The 20279-nt window shown below is 36.6% G+C and overlaps 1 protein-coding gene across 1 annotated transcript in view; it reads left to right on the top strand.

The window, feature by feature from the left end:
- Positions 1 to 18663, top strand: part of LOC120858809 — a 21430-nt gene extending 2767 nt beyond the window's left edge. The window contains exons 3-7 of the mRNA XM_040235131.1: positions 7698 to 7796; positions 8944 to 9054; positions 12007 to 12182; positions 15674 to 15782; positions 17171 to 18663. Coding sequence (XP_040091065.1) covers positions 7698 to 7796; positions 8944 to 9054; positions 12007 to 12182; positions 15674 to 15782; positions 17171 to 17187 — 512 coding nt within the window. The 3' untranslated portion in view covers positions 17188 to 18663. The remainder of the gene's footprint in view (positions 1 to 7697; positions 7797 to 8943; positions 9055 to 12006; positions 12183 to 15673; positions 15783 to 17170) is intronic.
- The last annotated feature ends 1616 nt before the right edge of the window (positions 18664 to 20279 follow it).

Below are 20279 nucleotides of genomic sequence, written 5' to 3'. Positions count from 1 at the left end.
ATATCTTGTAATAACTTATAATGGAAAAGAATCTTAATATCTATATACATGCATATATACACATATATATATATACATATATATATAGGAGAAGGCAATGGCACCCCACTCCAGTACTCTTGCCTGGAAAATCCCATGGACAGAGGAGCCTAGTGGGCTGCAGTCCAAGGGGTCGCTAAGAGTCGGACACGACTGAGCGACTTCACTTTGACTTTTCATTTTCATGCACTGGAGAAGGAAATGGCAACCCACTCTGGTGTTCTTGCCAGGAGAATCCCAGGGACAGAGGAGCCTGGTGCGAGGCCATCTATGGGGTCACACAGAGTTGGACACGACTGAAGTGATTTAGCAGCAGCAGCAGCAGCATATATATACACACACACATATATAACCAGAAACAGAGACAGCATTGTAAATCAACTATACTTCAACAAAAAATAAAATAAAAGACAGAAATTTTTTGAGAAAAGAAGGAAGACAAATCAACGGTGATAAACTCATGGCCTTTAATTATGGAGAATCAGCTCTTTTTAATTACTTTATCCATCCATCCTTCCCCAAAGTATTCGTGTACTTTTCTGAATCTTTCCAGCTTTTATAATATTAAACCTCATTGACTTTTCCCCTCCCATTTTTCATTTTATCCTTTATTATATTTCATGGATGATCTTAAATTATCTTTTTCCATTAAAATGTATCTGGTATTATTTTATTTTCAATGAACTTCTGCTATTGTTTTCTAAAGGCTGTTTCTATGGCATTCTGTTCTTATATGTGGATGTAAAATTGTATCTTACTTCTCTGATGGTTTTAATAATTGTACTTTCAAGTCAACATTATAATTTCAATACAAAATAATATGCCCACTTAAGCATATGGTTGACTGGATTTAAAAAATATATACCCATACAACCAACCAAAATTAAGATTCACAATATTTTTGTCACCACAAGAAGACAACTTGTGTGCCTCATCTTATCCTCACCACCAATCTTAATTTTAACCCCAGCTAATCAGAATGCTTTACTTTCTGTCATTCTAGATTATTCTGTTAAGTCTAGAGGTTTTATGTAGCAGCAGCAGTGTAGCTGCTCAGTTGTGTCTGACTCTTTGCAACTCCACAGACTCTAGCCTGCCAGGCTCCTCTATCCATGGGATTCTCCAGGCAGGAATACTGAAGTGGATTGCTATTTCTTTCTCCAGGGGATCTTCCCAACCCTGGGGATTGAACCTGGTCTCCCACATTGCAGGCAAATTCTTTACCGTCTGAGCCACCAGAGAAGAGTTTTTATGTAAATAGTTTCAAATAATATGCAATGATTGACTGTGACTTCTTCTATGCCTGGCTTCTTTCAGTAAACATAATGGTTTTGAGATTCATCTGTGTTCTATGCATTGGCAGTGAATTTCTTTCCATGGCTGAACAATATTCCAGTGTGTGACTACACCATACCTTGTTAGCTCACTTATCTGTAGATGAACATTTCAGTTGCTTCCAGTTTGGAGCTAGTATGAATAAAGCTGATAGATATACAAATCTTTGTAGAGACCTATTTTATAAATTTTTGAAGGAAAATAACTAAGAGCAGAAGCCTGGGTTGAATGGCTTATGTTTACTGTATAAGAAACTGATAAAATTGTTTTCCACATTTATATACCTCCATACCTTATAAGGTCTTCCCTGGTGGCTCAAAAGGTAAAGAATCTGCATGAAATGAGGGAGACCTGGGTTTGATCCCTAGGTCAGGAAGATCCTCTGGAGAAGGAAATGGCAACCCACTCCTATATTCTTGCCTGGAGAATTCCATGGACAGGGGAGCCTGGCGAGTCCATGGTATTGCAAAGAGTCAGACGTGACTGAATGACTACCACAGTCATATAAGACAGTCTGTTTATTTACAGAGTTTTTGAACTGTTCTCATCGCATTATTTCTGCTTCCCCTAAATTCTTGTTTTCTGTTTCTTCAGCCTTATATTGGTTGCTTTCTTCAAATATCAAATGATCCTTGGTTGTCTATACTCACTTAAGTGTGTGGTACTAAACTGATTTAATGAGAGCTTGTGTAAGTGAGATGGGCTTGTTAAATGGTATCATTCATCAGTCAATTCAGTTCAGTTGCTCAGTCATGTGTGACTCTTTGTGACCCCTTGGACTTCAGCATGCCATACTTCCCTGTACATCATCAGCTCCTGGAGCTTGCTCAAACTTGTCCATTGAGTCAATGATACCATCCAACCATCTCATCCTCTGTCATCCCCTTCTCCTCTTGCCTTCAATTTTTCCCAGCATCAGGGTCTTTTTCAGTGAGTCAGTTCTTCTTCACATCAGGTGGCCAAAGTATTGGAGTTTCAGCATCAGTTCTTCCAATGAATATTCAGGACTGATTTCCTTAGGATTGACTGGTTAGATCTCCTTGCAGCAAGAATCTTCTCCAACACCACAGTTCAAGAGCATCAAATCTTAGGTGCTCAACTTTCTTAATAGTTCAACTCTCATATCCATACATGACAACTGGAAAAACCATAGCTTTGACTAGTTGGGCCTTTGTTGGCAAAGTAATGTCTCTGCTTTTTAATATGCTGTCTAAGTGGTCATAGCTTTTCTTTGAAGGAGCAAGCGTCTTTTAATTTCATGGGTGTAGTCACCATCTGCAGTGATTTTGGAGCCCAAGAAATAAAATCTGTCACTGATTCCATTGTTTCCCCATTTATTTGCTATGAAGTGATGAACTGAAGTAGCATTCATGAACTGGAGCAATTTGCTAAGAAATCCAATTTTTGATATTTGAATTTTTCCCCCCTTCTTGAACCAGTTGACTATTCTGGAGTTGAATAAATCTTCCAGTACTCCTCCCTGGGCATTCTTCTGTTATAATGGGTAAGAGAGGGTAACTGTTGTACAAAATGGAGAAAAATACATAGGAGGGAATACCTATATCTTATGTCAACTTTCAGGCATTTTTTTCAGTTTTAAGACTCACCCATACCCCCACTTGGAAAGATAAAATACCAGGAGCCTTTGGGGTTCTTACGCGAGAGTCAGCTCACTTTTGTTTCCTCACTACTGACTTTGCTTCAGTTTCCAAGTGCCTACAAAGTTAGTAATAGCTTTTGTATCAGTTACCTACCTTCCCAAAGTCCATTTCTGTGGTTTCCTTTCTTTGTTATTATGAATCTATATGCCTTCTTTAACTACTTTCTATATTTTATTGGAGTTTTAAGAGAAAATCAAGGTAAAGGGATGATACATCTATAACTGTTCATTTCAGACTGATTTTAATTAGCACTTCAATCAGCTCAAATGTACTTTCATTCTGCCTTTTTTTCCCCCATTTCCTACTGGCAAATACATAAGCCCATGTAAGGAGCTACTGCTGGGGCTAGCAACCAGGCAGCGGATTGATGGTATGTACTCCAAACTCTTATGGGGTGCCAATGAAGAAAAGATTTGTGTACCACTGCTCTCATTAAGAGCCTGAAGATTCACAAATAAAAGGCTGAGATTCAGGGCTTTCTGGTGCCTAGGAAGGATTTAGTCTCTTGAGATTTATTAGACTCTGTAGAAAAAAGATGGTGCCAACTTCTTATGTGGTCCTGGGAGGACTTGCTTATCTTTCTGGCCTCTGAGGGTTAGTGTGGAAACTAAATAAGAATGCAGAAAATGTCCTCTATAATCCTAACTTATAGAAAGCCTCAGACTTTGCATCTGAGAAGACAATGGACCAAGTTTCTTCTTTTATGGGGTATAAAATGAAGAACTTGTTTTCTGGCATTCCATTGGCACATAGTGAAAGAAACACCTGTGCATTCCGTCACACATAGATTTGATGCCTCTCAAAGTACTCAAAGTGACTTCCTGGTGGCTCAGACAGTAAAGCGTCTGCCTACAATGCGGGAGATCTGGGTTCGATCCCTGGGTAGGGAATATCCTCTGGAGAAGGAAATGGCAAACCACTTTAGTACTCTTGCCTGGAAAATCCCATGGATGGAGAAGCCTGGTAAGCTACAGTCCATGGGGTCACAAAGAGTCGGACACACTGAGCGACTTCACACACACAAAGTACTCAAAATCTTGTTATCAAATCTTAAATGTCAGTAAAGCCAAGGGAAAACAAATAAAAGTTACTAGATTTATGGAACCCAGAACCATAGGAAACCCAGAACCAGAGGAAAAGGAAAAGCCCAACAAGCAGCTCCAAGTAAAACAAAATCCCTACAAGAGAAATAATCGAACTAATTTATGATATTAAATTATGGCACTAAAAATTTTCAATTTGAAAAAACATGACTTTAATGGAAAGAATGATCATTAAGGCCCAGTTGCAGGTCCTAGAAGACCATACAGAAAAAATAAAATAAAGAGACATGAAAATAATGATGGACTTGGATAATAAAACCAAGTAATCTAAAATGTAAATAATAAGATTCCATAAACAACAAAAAGAATAGATATAAGCCAGGAAGTAATTAAAGTAACCAGTAACTATTTAGTATTCAGTAGATATAGAAAGAAAATATCTGCAATTCAGTTCAGTTCAGTTCAGTTGCTCAGTCGTGTTCAACTCTTTGCAACCCCATGAATCACAGCAAGCCAGGCCTCCCTGTCCATCACCAACTCCCAGAGTTCACTCAGACTCATGTCTATTGAGTCAGTGATGCCATCCAACCATCTCATCCTCTGTCGTCCCCTTTTCCTCCTGACCCCAATCCCTTCCAGTATCAGGGTCTTTTCCAAAGAGTCAACTCTTCACATGAGGTGGCCAAAGTACTGGAGTTTCAGCTTTAGCATCAGTCCTTCCAATGAACACCCAGGACTGATCTCCTTTAGGAGGGACTGATTGGATCTCCTTGCAGTCCAAGAGACTCTCAAGAGTCTTCTCCAACACCACAGTTCAAAAGCATCAATTCTTCGGCACTCAGCTTTCTTCACAGTCCAACTCTCACATCCATACATGACCACTGGAAAAACCATAGCCTTGACTAGACGGACCTTTGTTGGCAAAGTAATATCTCTGCTTTTCAATATACTGTCTAGGTTGGTCATAACTTTTCTTCCAAGGAGTAAGCATCTTTTAATTTCATGGCTGCAGTCACCATCTGCAGTGATTTTGGAGCCCCCAAAAATAAAGGTTGACACTGTTTCCACTGTTTCCCCAATCTATTTCCCATGAAGTGATGGGACCAGATGCCATGATCTTCGTTTTCTAAATATTGAGCTTTAATCCAACTTTTTCACCCTCCTTTTTCACTTTCTTCAAGAGGCTTTTTAGTTCCTCTTCACTTTCTGCCATAAGGGTGGTGTCATCTGCATATCTGAGGTCGTTGATATTTCTCCTGGCAATCTTGATTCCAGCTTGTGCTTCTTCCAGTCCAGCGTTTCTCATGATATACTCTGCATAGAAGTTAAATAAGCAGGGTGACAATATACAGCCTTGACGTACTCCTTTTCCTATCTGGAACCAGTGTGTTGTTCCATGTCCAGTTCTAACTGTTGCTTCCTGACCTGCATACAGATTTCTTAAGAGGCAGGTCAGGTGGTCTGGTATTCCCATCTCTTTCAGAATTTTCCACAGTTTATTGTGACCCACTCAGTCAAAGGCTTTGGCATAGTGAAGAAAGCAGAAATTGATGTTTTTCTGGAACTCTCTTGCTTTTTCCATGATCCAGCAGATGTTGGCAATTTGATCTCTGACTCCTCTGCCTTTTCTAAAACCAGCTTGAACATCTGGAAGTTCACAGTTCAAGTACTGCTGAAGCCTGGCTTGGAGAATTTTGAGCGTTACTTTACTAGCGTGTGAGATGAGTGCAATTGTGCGGTAGTTTGAGCATTCTTTGGCATTGCCTTTCTTTGGGATTGGAATGAAAACTGACCTTTTCCAGTCCTGTGGCCACTGTTGAGTTTTCCAAATTTGCTGACATATTGAGTGCAGCACTTTCACAGCATCATCTTCAGGATTTGAAAGAGCTCAACTGGAATTCCATCACCTTCACTAGCTTTGTTTATAGTGATGCTTTCTAAGGCCCACTTGACTTCAGATTCCAAGATGTCTGGCTCTAGGTGAGTGATCACACCATCGTGATTATCTGGGTCATGAAGATCTTTTTTGTACAGTTCTTCTGTGTATTCTTGCCACCCCTTCTTAATATCTTCTGCTTCTGTTAGGTCCATACCATTTCTGTCCTTTATCAAGCCCATCTTTGCATGAAATGTTCCCTTGGTATCTCTAATTTCTTGAGGAGATCTCTTGTTTTTCCCATTCTGTTGTTTTTCTCTATTTCTCTGAATTGATCACTGAAAAAGGCTTTCTTATCTCTCCTTACTATTCTTTGGAACTCTGCATTCAGATTCTTATATTTTTCCTTTTCTCCTTTGCTTTTTGCTTCTCTTCTTTTCACAGCTATTTGTAAGGCCTCCCCAGACAGCCATTTTGCTTTTTTGTATTTCTTTTCCATGGGGATGGTCTTGATCCCTGTCTCCTGTACAATGTCACTAACCTCAGTCCATAGTTCATCAGGCACTCTATCTATCAGATCTAGTCCCTTAAATGTATTTCTCACTTCCACTATATAATCATAAAGGATTTGATTTTGGTCATACCTGAATGGTCTAGTGGTTTTCCCCACTTTCTTCAATTTAAGTCTGAATTTGGCAATGTGGTTCATGATCTGAGCCACAGTCAGCTCCTGGTCTTGTTTTTGTTGACTTATAGAGTTTCTTCATCTTTGGCTGCAATTTATTTAACCTAAAATCAAAAAAGATACAATTTATCCATTTTAGCAAAATTAAAAAATCATCATATACTCTATTTGAGAAATACTCAAGAAAATTTTCAGTCCCATGATTAATTAAGGGGACATTTAGAGGTGTGCAAAAAAGCAATAGCTGATAATGGCATGACTATGAAAATTGCAATAATAAAAGTGCTAAACAATCTTTCAATGAAACAGATATATTGTAAGAGAAAGTTTATCATCGTCTAGAATCATTTTTAATAAACTCTCACCATATAACCTAGAGTTAGGGAGAAAAGCAGTGAGGGAATGAAAACATTATAAAAATTTGGGTTGGAGAGTCGATTTTTCTACTAACATATTAAATAGATCACTTGAAAAATATGAATCATAAGAGAAAGAATTAGCAATTATATTAAATAGCATATTTCAAAACTATCCTGGACTCAGCCCAGAGCTCTGTGATGAACTAGATGGGGGCAGGGGGCTGGAAGGGAAGTTTAAGAGGGAGAGGATATATGTATACTCATAACTGATTCACGTTGTTGTATGGCAGAAACTATCACAACATTGTAAAGCAACTATATTCCAATTAAAAGAACACCCAGCAGGTGGTTAACATTAGTTACCTGGAGATAGGAAGGTAGATCAATGAGAAAAAGACTAAGAAGTTAGTGAGGAAAAACTACTGCTAAAATATAAGTGAGGGTGTTCATAAAATATCCAGAATATGTCATACAATCACCTTTATATAAAATTCTGTGTTTTTAGTGTCAGATGTGAATGTACAGGTGTATTTATGTTGGCTGAATATAAATGAGGTCTCATTGACTTTGCAAGCAATTTTTAAGATTAAACTTTAGAATAAGTCTGATAGCACTATTTATAGAAAAGCAGGAGTTGGAGGGAGTTAAAGAAAGAGGAAGTAACATAAAATGCTTGACTTCTTGTCATTCTCCTCACAGGACACAGCGCTCCATCAAAAGTGTGGTACCCTATTGCTTGTGTTTCACTGTTGTTCAACCTGGTGATACTGGCTGGACTGGGAGTCCTGGGCTTAATGTGTAAGTGTTCACTTTTCTCTGAGGCTGTCCCTTACTTTTCTTAGGCATATTGCAAATGAATCCAAATACTGAGACATATCCATATAAAACTCCCAGATAAACAGAGGAAAACAGGTTTCCTTTCTGTGTGACCATGTAACACTAGTCATTCTTTTTAGGTTATTTTAATATCAGATTCCTTCAGTGCAACCAATACTGAGGAGAGTAATGTAAAGCCTATGTTTCTAAAAGTTATACAATTAATGCAACAGAAATATACTAATTTATACTCTGAGAGTTTTCATGAGGAGTCTATTGATTAGAAATAAATTCTTCACTTTCATGACATTTTTGAAGTATCTCTTCTCAAGCCTGGATGACATTGGGAAACACTTATTCTCTTTCCCTTTCCTCCTACAAGAGTGGGTACAAAGGCATTCGAAGGATATAGAGGATGATTACGGCAATAATTGTTTCTTTGTGTCCATTCTTCGTGATTGTTTCTCATTTAATTCTCATAAAACTTCTAAATCTCATAAAACTTCATAAATCTTCTCATAAAGAGTCTATTAGCATTAAGGGCTGGCAAGAAAACTAGTATCAGTCATGTAGAAAAGACAGGTTTTGTTTAATAATCCACAAAATGGATATATTATGTTTTTTGAATCTTCTGATATTCTTAGATACATGATTTCTGTTTTCTGAAATTCTTATTTTTTCATTTCTGAGGCTAGTATTTACTAATTCTATATCCATAAAGTATGGTTATTTCTGTCCAAGAAACTCAAAGTTACAACATGTAGCCTCACCAATGTATTCTGGTGACTCCTGGTCTCAAAAGTGGGGTTTGCATTTTTAAAACCTAACTATTGAATTACAGTCTTTTATTTTGAAATCTCTGCATGACATAGACACTTTTTGTTCCGTATTTTTAAACTTATTTGGGCATTTCCTTATATAAGAACTAGTACTCTGTTGAGTAACATCAAACATTATTATTTCAAACAAATGTTAATCTTAAAAGTATGTAAAGTTGATATTCTCCTCTTATGTAGCTGTCATTTTAAAATGTGCTTTCTATTAAATTTTTAAATAACTGCTATGTTAGGAGTATAATTTATTGGAAGAGTCTATGTGAAGGTTATTAATCTCCTGATATGAATTATAGATTACTACAAGCTCATTTTTAACAGCAAGACAGTTTATGATGTACAACTGAACGTAACAGAACGTGTGGAAACAACCACATTACCCACAGATATGCCTACAACTGTCTCAGGTGAGCACATCATTTTAATATGTTAGAATACACACTAAAGTGTTGAATAACTTTACTTCCAAGTACTTTGAAGAGTTAAAGCAGAAGGAAAATCAAAGTGAAAGATCTTTCTGTTTGAGAGTTATCAGTAATATAGTTTTCCCCAGTTTTCTCCCTTATTTTTCATTGTGTTCAAAGTCCTGAAATATTTACAAAATTAAAGAAAAACCATTAAAATATGGTAAACATGTATAGATTCTTCTGGTAAATAAGCATTTTCATCTTCCTGGACTTAGTTTCTTTATATGTTTAATTATTTTTTTTCAAATGAGTTGCCTTCTCTCTTCTTAGACTAGGTTTTCTTAAATCCCTTCTTTCTTCCTTCTTTAGCACTGACATTTAAACATTTTAATGGAGTTTAGCTGTGATGGTGTTTAGCTAGGTATATGGAAGATAAATATTCTGTATTCTCATGTGTCTGAAATAAGTCTTTAACTTAGCTAGCTATAAATTTTGTGGCTAAAAATTCACTTCTTAGAGAATATTGAGGGAGTTACTTCAATGTCTCTGGAAAACAATGTTGTTAATAAGTCTGTCTCCAGTATAATTTTCATTTTATTGAAATGACCCAACTTTAGCTGCTGGGTTCCTGACATTTAGGGTTTTTCTTGGGGATGAGTGTTTTGGAAGAACTAATGCTGATGCTCCAGTACTTTGACCACCTGATGCGAAGAGCTGACTCATTGGAAAAGAATCTTTTGCTGGGAAAGATTGGAGGCAAAAGGAGGAAAGGTCTGCAGAGGATGAGCTGGTTAGATACAATCACCAACTCAGTGGACATGAATTTGAACAAACTCCAGGAGATAGTCAAGGACAAGGGAGCCTGGTGTGCTACAGTCTTCTCAACCTGAAAGTTTAGGGCCTTCAAATTTAGGGAATATATGTGCTATTCCTTATAGTTTATTTTTCACTTCCCTTCATTTCCTCCGTTCTTTCCATGACTTGTCTCTTTCGGATGTTCAGATTTACAGATTATCATCTTTCCTTTGTATTTTCTGTTTATTTTAGCATTAGATTCTGGAAGATTTCTTAAATTTTACTTTTTAATCTATTGACTATTTTTTGGCTATCATATTTTTGAATGATTTTTAAGAGTTTTTTTTTGTTTGTTTGTTTGTTTTTTTGTAGCATCCTATTCTTACCTTATGTATATACTATCTTTTGGAGACATCTTAGCAAATTGATTAGAGATACATTTTAAAATATCAGTCTTTTTTTTAAGTCATTTTGAGGAGGAAGGCAGTTTTTTCTTTTCTTTTTCTTTAAGCATGAGAATTCTCTTTCATGTGCTCTTGCTGCTGCTGCTGCTAAATCGCTTCAGTTGTGTCCGACTCTGTGCAACCCCATAGATGGCAGCCCACAAGTCTCCCCAGTCCCTGGGATTCTCCAGGCAAGAATACTGGAGTGGGTTGCCATTTCCTTCTCCAATGCATGAAAGTGAAAGGTGAAAAGTGAAAGCGAAGGCACTCAGTCGTGTCTGATTCCTAGCAACCCCATGGACTGCAGCCTACCAGGCTCCTCTGTCCATGGGATTTTCCAGGCAAGAGTACTGGAATGGGGTGCCATTGCCTTCTCCTTTCATGTGCTGGCGCTTCTATATACCCTAGGATTTTTGCTTCTCTGTTGATACTCAAGAAAGGAAGTGATGGCTAGTGTGGATTGCCTCTATTGTTATTTCAAAGAGGATAAAAAATAAGATATTTTTCCATTAGATCTCTCTAGAAGTGAAAACTCTATCTGAATACTTTTGTGTTTTTTTTGGCCCTCTACTTTATTTCTTAAAATTTTTGTTGTAGTGTAATTGTTTACAATGTTGTTTTAGTTTCTGCTGTACAACAAAGTGAATCAGCTATATTTATACATATATTTTAAGGGTGGAAGACCAGGGAGGAGTAATGAACAGGCAACTTTCCTGTTCAAATTAAGTTGGATATAAAGTATGGTGTCAACAATGATAGTAGAAACCAAGGCCTTGCCAGATAGCTCATTCAATATTTTTAGAGATTACCTATATCCTTTCCTCTCCTGAAAATTGTATAAATGTCACTGATTTTCTTCTTCCCTCTCTTAACTTCTTATCTTCTTTCATCAAAAAGATGCACTGTGCACCATATGTCAAGCACCTGGGAAACCTAGAGAATATAATTTTTTTTGGTATAACAGTTACAACAATTTCTCATCTTGAGTATGACGGGAGAAGCAGGGAAGTAAATGGAAAAATTATAATTCAGTGTAATAAGTGTACATAAACATGAACACATAGTGCAAGAAACCATATAGCTGGAGGAAACAGCTCAGACTGAATGGGGTACAATATTTAATGCAGGGACTGGATGCATGTTTCCATAAAAGTAATGAGATAGCAAGGCATTCTCAAGAAAAAGTCAAGATTTTCAAGATAAATGGATGACAGGAAACTAAGTGGATTAAGAGATAAAACTGGAGAGCCATGAGGGTTCCTATAAATAATGGGAAGAACTTGGGTTTCAACCTGAAATCTATTTGAATCATTTAGAGAAGAGTCTTATAGAAATATCACTGAAAACATTGAGGTGGTAAGTATCAGAATAGATATGGACTAAGGTCTTGTTTTTTAAAAAATTTTTTTTGTAGCAAACAAAACATTCTGAAGTTTTTTCTGAGTGCTTTGAATAATCCCTTCATTATTTTTTCCCTCTATAGCCATGATTTTTCTTTAATCTTCAGATTGCTCCAGATCCAAATCTGTTTCATCTCAGGCTGTGTTCTTTTCCTTCTCTCATATTTTAAGAAATCATCTCTTTCAAAATATAACTCCTGTTAATCATTTGAATGTATAATGCAAATATTTAGAAATTCTGATGTATATGCTAACTTGTACTATATATGTGCATACCTGTCATGCATATGTGTGTATGTATCATATCTTTATAGACTTTCCTTATTCAGACCTGGGACCTCACTTATGTTCAGAGATATGGATACAGTATGGAAGTAACTGCTATAACTTTTCTACCAAAATAATTTGTAATATGTGCAACAGCGATTGTGAGAAGAATCACTCCTCCCTGATGAATACGGATGGTGGGAAAATTAGGAATAGAACCAAGGTTTGTGGTATGATTTGTGGTATGTCTGCAGCTATTTCTTGGTATTGTTAAAGTACAGGCAAGGAGAATTCGGGTAAGAACATTAATTCTTGGCTGTTCCTGATAAATGGCTTTCATGCCCTTCACTTTTGCTCTCTGCATCTGAGGGGAGACATTGGAAAATTCCTATATCACAGGTTCAAAAAGCAAGGATCTACAGTGATTAGAGTTGCTGGTTCATATGGTAAGCTATGGAAGTCTATTTCTTTGTTATTTATTGTTACCCATGATTTCTGTTTTTTTTTTTTTTTTATAGAGTCAGGAAGGAGTGGGTAATTATTTATTTCCAATTGTGAAGTATATTTTAAATAATCACTGCTGCAGATTAAATTACAGGATTCTCTTCCCCCTTAGAATTGTTGTCCACTGATAAAAAGTCATTCTCTGGACTATAAGCCACTTGGTGCAATCATGTAAATTATCTAGCTTATCCTCACATATTACTACCCTACTTGATCTTACTTAAGTTAAAATACAGAAAAATCAGATCAAGTTATGCTCATGATTATTTTTCTGTTGTTGTTTTCTTTAATATTTGACTGTAGCAAAAATACCAAGCTCCCAACTCCCTACTATCCAGAACAATCTACTTGTTCATTTTCTTATAACACACAGCAAGCTCCAATCCAAAAGATTTTGTCCTCAGCATTAACCTGAATGTGGTTAAATGTCTCAATGACTTTTGCCCTTTCTGGTTTTACTACCTGGATTATTATTCTGTCTCTTTTGAACCTGATTAATCCAACTCAGGTTTCCAGTATGTGGCTCATTATAGGAATATAGTAAATAGTTTTTGTCACTACTTTTAATGCATTATTTAAACTTTTTGAGGTTTTTCACTGTTAACTGCATTATTCTTGAAACTCTTTCTTTGTTAGTTCCCATGGCATCATGCCTTCTAGCTGATGTTTTACTTAACCTCCAAACAGGCTCTATACATTATTCCTAAATTTAAGATTCAAAAACTGAAATTCATAGAGAATAAATAAATTTCTTAAGGTCACATGAGCAATAAGAAGCAGAAAGTAAGCTCAAAACCTAGTCTGCTTATCTCCAAAGACTGAAGTATGTCTAAAAACAATTAGTTGACAATTTAAAGATGACTCTGACAAGGGTATTTTTCATGCAATAGGTAATTTGGGTGAAATATTGATACCATTTCACACAAGTACTTCTTAAGTGTTTACTAAGGTCTGCAATGTGGACTGAATGCTGGTAATATGAGTGATACCTGTAATAAAGCTTTTAAACTAAGGTGGATTGAAATAATAAATCAAAAATTATGCAAATCATTATCTAACTGCAATTATGATGCTGCATTTATAAAAAATGAAAAGCATAGCTTTCAAACTGGAAGAAAAGAATAGATGTGTGCCATTAATAGCTTCCTTACTGAGTGATTTTGAGGTCTTTTCAGAAATTACCTTATCTGACTGCTACTCACTTCTTGTCAGAGATCATTCTTCCGAGCTGGTTTTTCCTTAAAGAAGGAAGTTTCAAAGTTTTGGGCTTCCAGAGACTTTCAATTTTAGGGTTACCTTGGTTACACTCCTGTCATTCAATTAAAAAATTTTTTTATTGGCATAAAATATGCATAACATTTGGAGAAGAAATGGTAACTTACTCCAGTATTCTTGCCTGGGGCATCCCATGGACAGACGAGACTGGAGGGCTGCAGTCCATGGAGCCACAAAGAATTGGACACAACTTAACAACTAAACAAGAACAAATAACATTAAATCTCCTGGCTTAACCAATTTTAAGTGTACAGTACATTCCCAACGCTGTGCCACCAATCTCTGGAACTCTTTTCATGTTGCAAAACTGAAACACCATACTCACTAAAGAACTCCTCGATTTCTCCTTCCTCTGCCTCCTGGCAAGCCTGATTCCACTCTTTATTTCTGTGAATTTGACTAGGGTAATAGTCAATAAATGAATTTTACATTTAACTTTACATTTAAATGAATCATATCATATTTGTTTTTCTGTGACTGCTTATTTCACTCAGCATAATGTCCTCAAGGCTCATCCATGTTGTAGTACATGTCAGACCTCAAAGAGGATAGTTAGAGACCACTTGAAATCTGAATGAGGAAGAAGCATGAAAACAAAGCTTAAACTCCAGATTTCCTCTTAAGAATCTTGGAAGTTAATGCAAGATAAAATACCTTTTATATCTCAAGAGAAAATTCATGATGCCAGGGAAAGTTTTAAAGACACTGTGACTTAGCTCAGTATAGGGCCCAGTAAGGAGGGAAAAATTAAAAAAGAGTAGGATAGACAATGGTTGAAAATTGTATAAACGGTGAAAATTGTATAAATCTTAATTATGTTGACTTGGTTCATGGTACTTTTCAGGTCTACTGTATCCTTCTACTTTTCTGTATATTCATTCTATTAATTTTTGAGAGTTTGATATTGAAACTTCCACTGAAAATCTTAATTTACTTAAAAAATTGTATTTTTTTTTAATTTCCAAAATTTTTCAAGATTCTTTTTTTAAAAATTAATTGGAGAATAATAACTTAACAATATTTTGATGTTTTTTGCCATACATCAGTGTGAATCAGCCACAGGTATACATGTGTCCTCCCCATCCTGAATCCCGATCCCTCCTCCCTCCCCACATTATCCCTCTGCGTTGTCCCAGAGCACTGGCTTTGGGTGTCCTGCTTCATGCATCAACGTCACAATGGTTATCTATTTTACATATGGTAATGTACATTGTTTTAAAAGTAATAACTGTAATATATAGTGGAACTAAGGGCTTCCCTGGTAGCTCAGTTGGTAAAGAATCTGCCTGCCAGTGCAGCAGATGCAAAAGACATGGGTTCTCTCCTTGGGTGGGGAAGATCCCCTCAAGGAGGAAATGATAACCCATTCCAGTATTCTTGTCTGGGAAATCCCACAGACAGAGGAGCCTGGAGGGTTGCAGTCCATGAGCTTGTAAAGGGCCCAACACAGTTGAGTGCACATATATGCACACACACAGTGGAACTATATATAACTTTGTTCTATGTTTTCCAAGTCTCATGTGAATGTGTTATCATACTTTCATAACTTAAAAAGAGAGAGAGAGAGGAAAAAAGTACATAAAGACAGATAAATTGGAAAAGAATTGGGAGGTCTCATGGGAAAAGTTGAATGAATGTGATCCTGTTCCATGGTGAATACAGAAAATTAGAACCTCTGCAGATGTCTACATGATGGGTTACATGATGACTTGTTTTCACCTATCACCTGCTAACTGTTAAGTGTAGTAGTGGTGTTAAATAGAACACTTGAGAAGAATAGAGAAGGTCTTCAAATCCCACTGAGGGTAAGGGGACAATGAACAAAGGAGCAGTAACATGGATGTTGAATGGAATTTTGATGACATGAACTTGTTTCTGTTGCACTTGAATTAGCTCCAAGTCATTCAAAGTAACTGATGTTTCCTTTGTTTATAGATGTTCATTAGATGTCATCCAGTACATATCTTCCAGACGCTTCTGAATTCTGTTTCCAACAACACAAATCAGACAGCAAGGAATGTTTCAGATATTTCCATTTTGACTTGTGAGTTAACCTGTTTCTTCCTCTTTTTTGTCAATAATAAAGGAATATCTGGTGTGTTAATTTTGTTGATGTTTCTCTGACAATCACCCTCCATACATGGTCAAAGATGTATGAAGGGAAGGAAGGATATCCTGGAAGCTTTTCTCTGTAACTTAGGCAATTCTTTTTTTGAAAAAAAAAAAAAAAAATCTATTCTATACAGAAATTCCTTGGAATTGAGAGCACTGGAGGAAGAAATTCAGAAGTGTTGCTACACTTCCCTGCCTTTATTTCACATGACTGTGTCATGCTTTCCTAGGACCCTAAGGAACGGAGACAAGGTATAAGGACAAAGTCAAATCAGGGTCAGGGATATTATCCAGTGCAATAAAAAATAAATTATCTCCTTGGAGCCAAGAAATTCTGCTTTGTTTCTAGTACTTTACGTTGTTAAAGTAAATAATATGAGCTTATATACTTTACTAAAGGAAGGTTATAACAATATTTTAAGTGAACTATAATCCAGATGACTATATGATTTATTGGTCATACGATTGGTTTATTGACCATATGATTTTGAGAGTGAAATGAGGCACTATTGATAATTATACCAAGATAACTATACGAATTGTACCAGGCATAAATCAATAGTGTCCTGGGAAAACCAAGGTTACTCAATGACCTCTGGGGTAAAATTGGTAACAGACACATATATCCCCTCTTTTTTTTGGATTCTGTTCCCATTTAGTTCTTCACCAAGCACTGAGTAGAGATCCCAGTGCTATATAGTAGGTTCTCATTAATTATTTATTTTATACATAGTATAAGGGATTGAATAATCAATCCCAATATCCAAATACAGTAGTAATTAACACATCATTGTAAAGCAATTATGCTATGCTAAGTCGCTTCAGTTATATCTGACTCTATGATCCTATGGACTGTAGCTCACCAGACTCCTTAGTCCATGGGATTTCCCAGGCAAGAATACTGGAGTGGGCTGCCATTCCCTTCTCCAGGGATCTTTCCAACCCAGGGATCAAACCCACGTCTCTTACGTCTTCTGCACTGGCAAGCAGGTTCTTTATCACTAGCGCCCCCTGGGAAGCCCTGTGGAACAATTGTACTTCAATAAAAAATAATTTAAAACATTCTAACAGATGATAGTAAAAAATAAAAAGTGGTAATAGATAGACCAGAGGTAGTTTTGAGTCCAAGAAAGTTGAGGGCATTAGAGAATTCTAACAATAGTATAAAGAATCACCAGAGCTATTGTCACTTTCTTCTCTCTTAATTAAAATGATGTAACAAGAAAAGAATAAGTTTTGGAAGTAAGAGTTTATATTTATGAGGTAATTGTTTTTCAAGATAAAGCACAGGACTCATTTTTATTTATCTTTTTGTTCCAGGTTTGGTACCTCCATAAGTATTGCAAGTGCCAAAACAGTGACGCATGCAGTGTTCAATGGAAATTTAACAATTGGGAATCTAATGAGTCTAGTAGTTATTGTACCTGTGAAAACAAAGTAGATGTACCAAATTCTCAACCTTATGTAAATGCAAGCACTTATAATAGTTTAGGATATAGACATGACTGTGTAAGCTGAAACTATGCAAAAACAATCTTAGAAACAAGGGGGGTAAATTTGATTGGTTTGTGACCTTTAAAACCTTTTGTAAAAACATTAAAACTCAGTTCAGTTGATTATAATTATACAGGAAAAGTGTTTTTTTTAAAAAAAATTGATATTATCTTGTCCAAATTTAATTTGAAATATTAGAAACATTGAGAATTAAAATGGTTTATTTTGTTTATCAAGAGTAGTATAAACAGGGCTACAACTTCTTTCAATACACCTTATTATGCAGATGGAACATCTTTTCTATACTGAAGAAATTGTTACACTCCTTTCTAAGTTGGGATAAGCTTTTATTGTTATATCCTTTCTGTGCTCAAAGACATGAAATATTTCCAACAGTTCCTTTAATTGTGAAGTTTTTTTGTGTTTTTGTTTTGTTTTGTTTTGTTTGCTGGCATCCCTTCCTTTAGAGAGTGTCAGCATCATTTTCTTCATGCAACTAGATTTGTTAATAAACGTTCTTCACTAAGTTCCTCTGACTGCATATTGAGACTCTCTAAAATGATGGTAGAGTCAATATTCCCACAGTGAGTGATTTCTTTCATAACTGTATTTAGATTATTATTTGTACAATTTGGTAAAAGTTCCTGTCATGCTATAAACATGTTATTCACTTCTTCTGACATGATATTTGAGTATTTTCAGCTAGATGCTTTATGTCAGATTTCTAAAACTCAGCTAGAGAGTTTTTGATTGCATTATGATTATATTATCAATAGTCTGTCCAAATGTCCATCAAACATGAAAGATCTTAAAAGATGAGATAATTCCTTGACCCCTAGACTGGATTAATGATGCTACATTTAATGATAAACAGCAAATTTTCACAAGTTCACTCAAGCCCCTGAGAGAATTAGCATGAACTAGAGCATTATCTGAGTAGAAGTGCTCTAAAACCTAAATTATTTTGCTGACAGTATCTCAACAACATGGAAACAAGGAGAAAAAGGAACAGTATGCATTACTATCTATATCTGAACTGAATAAGAGATTCTCAATGACCAACTCCAGAGAAATTTTTATTTTAAAGTGACAAGATTGAGTATCTGTTGTTTACATAGCAGCAAAGTTTGTACTTCCTGTGATTACTCAGAGTTAATACACTCTGGTAAATGAAAACTGAATCCTGTAGGTGGGATTCTACAAAAATCCTGTAGGTGAGATTCTGCAAAAATCTCTGAAATTTGCACTTGTGAGAATTATGTAAAATAATTTCTGATAGCTTTCAAAGTTCAACTAATAAAACAAACATCTGAGGTGTGCTCCATTTTATGATAATATCATTCTTTTTCTCCAGATTACTACATATATTTATCAACAGGAAATCTGTGAAGGATTCTCAAGACAACAAAACTGATACTTAAGGAATATGTAATCTAGCACTAATCCTCTCTTTTATGTTAAAATATCCTTGGTGGTGGTGGGTTAGTCACTAAGTCATGTTCGACTCTTGTGACCCCACGAACTATAGCCTGACAGGCTCCTCTGTCCATGGGATTTCTCAGGCAAGAATACTGGAGTGGGTTGCCATTTCCTTCTCAAGAGGATCGTCCCGATCCAGGGATTGAAACAGGATCTCCTGCATTACAGGCAGAATCGTTACCGACTGAAGTACAAGGGACGCCTTAGACTAAAATATCCTTAGTCATTCATTAAAACTAAGAAGTAATCAGGCCAAAACAGGAGAAAACAGGAGCTCAGAGAACTAATTTAATCATTACTCCTATTTTTTCTGAGAAGATTCTTGCATTTTCACACAGATTTGAACTTTTATTTAGATAGATCCTGGGACCTAGAGGTCTTCCTTGATGGTCCAGTCAGTAAAGAGTCTGCCTGCAACCTGGGAGACCCAGGTTAAACTCCTGGGTTGGGAAGATCCCCTGGAAGAGGAAATGGCAACCCACCCCAGTTCTCTTGCTAGAGAATCCCGTCAACAGAGGAGCCTAGTGGGCTACAGCCCATGGGGTCTCAGAGAGTCAGACATGACTGAGAGACTAACACTATACTGGGTCTTGGAGAAATGGAAGTTAGAACAAAATCATCTCCATACTATGAGCTCAGTTCAGTTCAGTCGCTCAGTTGTGTCTCTCTTTTTGTGACCCCATGGACTGCAGCATCAGGCTTTCCTATCCATCACCAACTCCTGGAGCTTGCTCAAACTCATGTCCATCTCTAGTTGGTGAAGCCATCCAGCCATCCCATCCTCTGTCATCCCCTTCTCCTCCTGCCTGCAGTATTTCCCAACATCAGGGTCTTTTCCAATGAGTCAGCTCTTCTCAACAGGTGGCCAAAGTATTGGAATTTCAGCTTCAGCATCAGTGCTTCCAATGAATATTCAGGACTGATTTCCTTTAGGATTGACTGGTTTGATCTCCTTGCAGTCCAAGGGACTCTCAAGCATCTTCTCCAACACCACAGTTCAAAAGCATCAATTCTTCAGTGCTCAGATTTCCTTAATGGTCCAACTCTTATATCCATACATGACTACTGGAAAAACCATAGCTCTGACTAGACTGACCGTTGTTGGCAAAGTAATGTTTCTGCTTTTTAATATGCTATTTAGGTTGGTCATAGCTTTTCTTCCAAGGAGCAAGTGTCTTTTAATTTCTGGGCTGCAGTAACCATCTGCAGTGATTTTGGAGCCCAAGAAAATAAAGTTTGTCACTGTTTGCATTGTTTCCCCATCTAATTACCATGAAGTGATGGGACCAGATTCCATGATCTTTGTTTTTTTGAATGTTGAGCTTTAAGCCAAATTTTTCACTCTTTCACTTTCATCAAGGGCCTCTTCAGTTGCTCTTCACTTTCTTCCATAAAGGTGGTGTCATCTGCGTGTCTGAGGTTACTGATATTTCTCCCAGCAATCTTGATTCCAACT

Source organism: Oryx dammah, unplaced genomic scaffold (assembly GCF_014754425.2).
Source record: "Oryx dammah isolate SB20612 unplaced genomic scaffold, SCBI_Odam_1.1 HiC_scaffold_29, whole genome shotgun sequence".
In the NCBI taxonomy this organism is placed as follows: Eukaryota; Metazoa; Chordata; class Mammalia; order Artiodactyla; family Bovidae; genus Oryx; species Oryx dammah.
The sequence above is the reverse complement of the archived record's forward strand: the minus strand, read 5'-3'. Positions and strand labels throughout refer to the sequence as shown.